General features: G+C 27.0%; 1 protein-coding gene and 1 long non-coding RNA gene across 2 annotated transcripts; one reads left to right on the top strand and one right to left on the bottom strand.

Moving 5' to 3' along the window:
- Positions 1–1758: 1758 nt before the first annotated feature.
- LOC126555650 (piggyBac transposable element-derived protein 4-like) lies at positions 1759–3150 on the bottom strand (the record flags this gene model as incomplete). The annotated part of the gene is made up of 3 exons (XM_050210551.1): positions 3042–3150; positions 2737–2928; positions 1759–2462 (listed from the first exon to the last, which is right to left on the bottom strand). Coding segments are annotated over exons 1-3 (1005 nt in total), but the record flags the coding sequence as incomplete, so codon positions are not given.
- An 890-nt stretch (positions 3151–4040) lies between these two features.
- LOC126555651 (uncharacterized) lies at positions 4041–6911 on the top strand. The gene is made up of 3 exons (XR_007606894.1): positions 4041–4273; positions 4560–4858; positions 6579–6911. It is a non-coding gene; the product is annotated as an uncharacterized LOC126555651 (long non-coding RNA).
- Positions 6912–7692: the final 781 nt, after the last annotated feature.

Genomic DNA, 7692 nt, shown 5'->3' with positions numbered 1-7692 from the left:
ACTTATTAAATTTGAATTTAATATAATAATAAATAGTTATTTTAATGCCGCTGTACGTGAAATATATCGTTTTACTTCTATTATACCTATTATTATTTAGTATACATGATTTCTTATTGGAAGATTATTTAATACAAGGTAAGTTTAAATAGTTTATTGTAATATGAGAATTGGAATTTGTTACAAATTGCAATTTATAGGTAAACCTACTAAAAAACTTATAAAATTAGTATTCGAAAAAAGGATTTAGTGCTTAGTTTTGTATTTAAATAATAAAGCCCTAGCTCAAGGTACCACAATTTTTACCAAAGGTTTGTGTACAGTTTTATTGGTATCTCCATTCAAAATAATTTTATCCAAAATAAATTATATGTACCTATAATAAACCTACACATTTTGATAAAGTAAATTATTTTATTTCAAAATTTCCGCGGTTCTATAAAATATGAAAATTAAATTTTATATTTTAGTTTCTACCTTAATTATAATACTTTTCCATTTATCTACTATCTAATACATATTTAGGGGGATTGATATGGTATATTGAGCAAATTTAAAATAATAATGGTATAAGTAATATAATTTATAAAAAAAAGAACGCTTAAAATTGTAACATTTTTGAAGATATAGTATTATGAAGTTTAATTAAAGTGATTAAAATATTGAAAAACAGAGTTGGATATGTGGCCTTGAGACTAAAATGCAATAATTTTTTTTTTTTTTGATTTTTTTTTGGTTGTTTTATTACTCCTTATCAAGGGAAAAATACTTAAAAATTTTTTTGGTATTATTCCCTAAAAAACCAATTTTTTAGTTTGTTGCTTGTGAGCAACACTATGCGTTTATGGGTACAACATAATTAATTATTTAATAAATTTAAAAATGTATATCTTGAAAAGTTTTATTGTTTATTGAATAACTATAAATATAATAAAATAATTGACTAACTTGCCAATTACAAAACAAAGTATAATTTTTTAAAAATGTAACATTAAGTAGTAATCAATGTAGTATCAATATGTAAAAAAAAAAATATAGAAATAAAAATAATAAAAAATCAACAACCTTTTTGGTATAAACTTCGAACAAAAATGTAATTGACTGAACTGTCAATACATAACAAAATAAAACAAAATAACTAATATAAGCCACAAAAAACTAAAATAATAATTTAAAAATTATAATGAATTTTTATGTTGTATGCCATTTGGTGAAACAAGTTAGTCCTTTGCCACAACATAAACTTATTTGACATTTTCCATACATCATAAAAGTAAAACCTTTGCAACCTGGATTCTTACATCTAGTTTTTTTTTCACTTTCAATTGGCCAATGATCTAATTTATCAGTTCTCACCTCTTTTGTTTGTGCATGCTGTCCTATTTTAGTGCCCATTTTACCTTTTTTTTATAATTCCTTCTTGTACATCATTAGTGGGACGTCCACGTTTTGGGGTATAGGTACCAATTTTGCAGAGAGATAAAGCAAGTTGTTCCCTAAACTTTACCAATGATAGCACACTATTATTTCCTTTCTGTTTCTGAATTATTTTATGTAGAAGCCAAGAATTTACTACAGTTACATCCAATAAATGATGGAAAACTCTCATGTACCATTTCCTACTCCTCATCTTTATCTTATGACGCCCAAGTAACTCATCTAGTAAGTCAACACCACCCATGTGTCTGTTATAGACTTGTATTATATTTGGACAATCAACCTCAATTCTTTTTTTTGTTTTCTGTCAAACCTACTTACTTTTACAACTGGGTCTATAGCAGTAAATGTCGACAGCAAACTTACAATATTTGTATCTTTCCATATGACAGAAACTATGTCTGTATCTAACACTTTGGATATACAATGGGCAGTAGTGCCCCTAGGTTGTTTCATTAGAATAGAATCATCTGGCAACATTACATTTTTTAACCTATTTCTTCTTACAGTGCCTAAAGATAATATATTTCTTTTTTTTAAATAAACTAACAGTGGCAAAGTAGGATAATAATTGCCAAAAAATAATTTAAAATTTTGGTTATTAGGTATAACTCCACTAAGGCGCATAACAACATTTGCACTAGCACCTAGGTCTGGCTCACTTGCTTTTCTACTTTCACTATTATTTTCTTGACCTGAACAAAACTCAAAATTATATGCAATACCTGAGGCACCACTAAGAACAAAAAACTTGTAACCCCATTTATGAGGTTTATTGGGCATATATACTTTGAGTGAACTTCGTTCTTTTGTACTACATATTTGTTCATCAACTGCCAAGTTTTCTTCAATTGGTATAGAACTAAATCTTTTTCTTAACGTTTCAATAAGTGGCCTAATTGTATGTATTTTATCTCTGCCTGGACCAGTAGAAGTTGATAAATTATCATTAAAATGAAGGTTAGCTCTAATTTTTTCAAATATATTTAAAGTCATTGTAGCTTTTATCAAATCATTACCCAATACTGATGACCAGTAATTTCTTATATTATATGTATTTATCAAGCTCATTATTATAAGAATACCAAAATATTTTTGTAAGTCCTCATTGTTAATTTTTAAGGGGTTACTTGAGTTATTCTGTACACCATATTTATATGTTTCACAACATATGTATATGGTCTAACAAATCAGAGGTAAAAAAATATTTGAATATTTGAAAAGGGGTTTCTAATTCTAGGATATCACTAGGTAAATCCGAATTGCCAAGAAAATGGGTATTTATTACTGGAAAGTTACCTTCAGTCCAAACAACATTTTTCACTTCAATTGATGGTATAGAAGGTACTGATGCAATAACTGGGATTGTTTGTTTAGATTGTCTAGTTTTTTTATTATTTGAAACATTTTGTTTTCTAATAACTGGTTCAGTGGATGTTGAGGGGGATGAAATATTTATATCAGAAAATTGACTATTATCTACAACAGGTTCTATAATAGGAAATATAACATCTTCGTCGACAATAGATTCAGAAGAAAACTGCTGAGATATAATCCCTCAAAGGTAGTAATATCTGGTTCTTCTAATAAATTACTAAATTTACTATATAAATCTAGTTGATCATCATCGACGTCACTTTCAAAATCATCTTCAGATCCTGATGGTAGATCTAATAACTGTAATATGTCACTATCGTCTATTTTATTAGCCATATTAAATTATTATTCTTAAAAAGTACACTAAAAACAGTCAACAACTCAAAATAATATTAGTCGTTGAACAGCGACAGTCAGTGAAACGCAAGTTGTTGTCTATTAGTTATCATTTGTTTATATTATCATGATAACATAATGTGAATGCATAATGTTGCTCACAGGCAACAAAGTAAAAACCGAGTTAGTACAGTAGTACGAATCGACAAAATGTCAATTATTCTATACTAACTGACTTATTACAGTGTAGGAAATACAAAAAAAATTTTCCCAAAATTATTATATGAAATATTACTGATTTATTGTACTGTGAAAATGCATACATCAGTGAAAAAATTGATAATGCCGATAACGAAAAAAAAATATTGAAAAGGCTTAAAAAAAATAAATATAATTAGTTATTTCCTTACTATTATAATCACCATAAAATGAATATATACCATCTTAAGTACTTTTATAAGTATTTATTAACATTTTACGAGAAGTATTTTTGATATTAGAGGCTATTATACACATTGTTGCCCACAGGCAACACCATGCATTGTAGGGTTATGCTCTATTAGTAAAAAAAAAAAAAAACATCAAATTTGGTTGATTTTAATCCATATAACATGATAATTATTCCCGTAAAGCGTATTTTTGTATACAAAATTACATTGCACCAGCCGCTTTAAAATAAAAATTCGTTTCGTAAATTATTTTTAAATTAATTTTCTTACACAATTTACCAACACGTTTATTTAAATATTTAAATATAAGTTAAATATATACTAAAATTATAAAAAAAATAATCAGTGTTATTATTGATTTTTGATTGTCATCGTTTTAATTTGTTATGAAAGAATATTTTTGCATTAAATATAACTACCAAATCTCACAATACCTATTTATTTTTAACATTTATTTTAAGATGCACATTTATATATTTTTTCTTTAGAAATAGCTGTTTATACTAATCCAGTATGGGCTGAAATTAGTGCTCACTTAGAAAATAAAATATCTAAAAGTGCTATACATACATTAGTGTTTAAAAACAGGTATGATGTTAAAAAAAACCTTGGATTTCCAAATTGTTCAAAAACTTTAACATCTAATGTTATTATTGATTCACCGAATGAAAGTGGTTAGTAACATTTATTATAAAAAAGTGTAAACATTTTTTGGTTGGATGTTTGTGGGAGTTTTTAAAGATCTTAAAAAATTAATGCAATGTTTCTCATGAGTTGCTTTAATAGCAATATTTGAAACTTTCACCAAATAATAAAATTAGCACTTTTCATACATGTTAAGATTTTAAAAATATTTTGTATCTCTTTGAGCTAAAACATAAACAAATTTTGAATTTTACATATTTAATAAAATCAAAATTGCTATGTATATATATATAATATATATTTATATTTATTTAGATAGTTCAGATGATCGTAGCAACTTTGATGAAGATCTACCAAAAAGAAAGTTTGTTTTTACTTTTTCTGTTGATGAGTGGAATTTGATCAAGCCGCATGATATTGTATATAGACTGAATGACAAAAATAGACCAAAGCAACATTTTAAAAGTTATCAAGCGTTACAAAAGAATCAATGGACACCCATACTAGCTGAACACTTTTGGATCCATACCCAATTGCCATGCTGTATATTGTTCCAAAGAGCTCATGTATCTCGACATGGAAACAATTTTGTTACTGTTATAGGACGATGCTCTGTATGTAGCTCACATTTTAAGGGGTGGCGCATAATTTTGGGGAAAATTTTCGTCAGGAATAATTAAATTCAGGACAATATTTGTCAGGAATGCTTTTATGACAGGAACAAATATTATCAGGAAAATATATATTAGGAAAATATTTTAGAGGAAAACGATGCTTAGGAATTTAAAATTAATGAAAATATAAATAAGGAAAATAATATATAAGAATTCAAAAATCAGGAAACTAATTACGTAGGAAACTATTACATAGGAAAATGTTATACAGGAATATATTACAAAGGAAAATAAAAATTGGGAAAATATTAAGTCGGAAAATAATCGACGGGAATTTAAATACCAGGAATATATTTACATGGGAAAGTAATATTCAGGAATAATAGTATAATAGGAGTAACATATAGGCAATCTCTATATTATTTGGTTAAAAGAGGTTTAATCAAATTATAAATGTTATCACTTTATCAGTATGATTTTTGAAATACCTATTTCAAAATTCTGAATAAATTGAAAATACCTATGACCCCCTCCTCTTCCTATAGGTGTATTTTGAAAAAGGTTTAGCTTTTGTACCACGTTTCTGAAACTCGAGATTTGTATAGAGGTCGGTGATCAAATTCGGCGTCTTATGTCGAGACAATAAGATCCGTTTTTCTCCGTCTTTTGGAGCTTCAAAAGTTCTAAATTTGCGTTTTTCGAGTTTTTCGGCACAGACACTTAGATTTTTGGGCGTGGCGAGCTGTTTTCGTAGTCGAATGTTATAGAGGGTCATGTTACAGAGGTACCCGTATCGATGGATACCGAGACCGAGGTTATCCGACTTTTGGTTCGGGATATATATTTTGAAGTACTAGTTCCTTCAATATGGGTTGTATCGTCTTGTAAATTTTCGAGGTTCAATGCAGTGACACCTGTAAATCAAATTTCTGTTCTCAAAAAATCCGCGACTAGATTTTATGTTTGAGAAATTGGCAAAACAAAATTTCCCGCCAATTCTTTTTTGAAAAATTCAAATTTTGAACACGTAATTTACCTCATTAATAATTGAGATAAAAAACTTTTACCAGCTGGGAAATGATCTATATACGCTTCTGCTTCGATCCTTGAGTTACATTAGAACCCCTCTATTTTTTTTCAAATGTATTTAATAAATTATTTTTAAATTACATACACATATTAAATTATATTATTATAATTGTATTATTGTGCTACCTAGATACATTTTTAACAATTATTAAATCATAATTGCTTTCAAACTTAAATTCACCTATACTTAAAACCAGATTGAAATAAAGGATCGAAGCTGAAGCGTCCTTTGATTATTTCTTAGCTGGTAAAAGTGTTTTAACTCATTTATTATGAAGGTAAATTAGGTATGCGTTCAAATCTTTCAAAACATTAGTTAGCTGTTCAAACCAATACTTATACTATCAGAAAAACGTTTATTATTAATATTTCATTTTTTACATTGTTATTGACTATTGTATTACTTTAACGGGGTTTGGACACTGGTTTACGAATTTAGAGAAAAAACAGTGAATGAACTGTTTTAATTTATTGAATCTGTACCTAATATATTTACATACAGTAAATGAACATTAATTTTATTTGAAAAAGTTTTCACTATTCTTATTCTCTTTTTGATTATAAAGATATAGAAATTTCAGCTAACTTTATTAAATACATTTTTTTTCAAGTTAAATTTATTCATTTGTAGGTAGTTGAAACATGAATAGCTCTGAAACATCGACTGTTAATGATGTAGTAGAAAAAAAAAAACTAATGTAAGATTCCAGTACACTGAGGTTGATTTACAAAATACAGCCATCTTTATTATTAAAAGTATAAAAGTTGCTACATCAAGTTCATAAAGAAGCAGCTGGATGTTCAAAAATCTACACTTAGTAATAAAGTAAACAATACTGTACCTATATGTCGTATAATGGGTCCTCAAACTACATTAACACAGGCTAAAGGTTTCTCTGTACACCCAGAAAATGTTAAAGACTCGATATGAAAGTCGTTAAAAGATTTAAAAATAAAAAATTCATTCAGAAACAATCGGTGTATGGTTTAAATTATTTTATAGACACAAAGATATAGCAAAAATGCATACTGAGGTTATTTCAAAAGTTAGAGCAGCTATAAAAGAGCATTCAATTTTCAGTTTAGACATATTAAATGATAGCTACATGGTAATTAACTTTGATGAACCTGGTTTACAATTATGTCCAAAATCAAATAAATTATTGGAGCAAAAAAAAAAAAAAATGAAAAACTTATGAAGTAGCAAATAAGTTTTTCCTATGTTTATTATATTATTACCTATTATGGTTTTATAGTTATTGTTTTATTTATTATACATTTTTTTTAAGATGGATTTTATTAAGTTTTAAAGAAGAATCAAACAATATTTCATTTGTATTTAGTACTTTAGTAGTCAAATTTAGGCATAGATAAACTTTGTAGTTCACACCAATAGGCGACAGTGGCTTTATAATGAGCCACTTTACATGACTTATTCAGAGAAAAGCAAGCCGGTTACATCAGGATATAAAACAACTAATCCATCAACATCTATAAATCACTGACAAAATTAATATTTAATAGTTACCTATAGAATATAATCAAAATAGGATGCAGAACACTTCCTTGATAAATTCTATATTCAATGATACTTTCTTGGTAATAGGTGTATATAAAACTAGGTAATAATTGTAACAAAATATGAAGTCTAAAAACACAATTTATTAAGCATACATTTAAAGTTGAAGGTACCTATGTTAAGTCAAAAATTAATAAATTAAAAAAAAAAAAAATACTATTGCCAT

The sequence above is a fragment of the Aphis gossypii genome, unplaced genomic scaffold, assembly GCF_020184175.1.
Source record: "Aphis gossypii isolate Hap1 unplaced genomic scaffold, ASM2018417v2 Contig00972, whole genome shotgun sequence".
Taxonomy (NCBI): domain Eukaryota; kingdom Metazoa; phylum Arthropoda; class Insecta; order Hemiptera; family Aphididae; genus Aphis; species Aphis gossypii.
The sequence above is the reverse complement of the archived record's forward strand: the minus strand, read 5'-3'. Positions and strand labels throughout refer to the sequence as shown.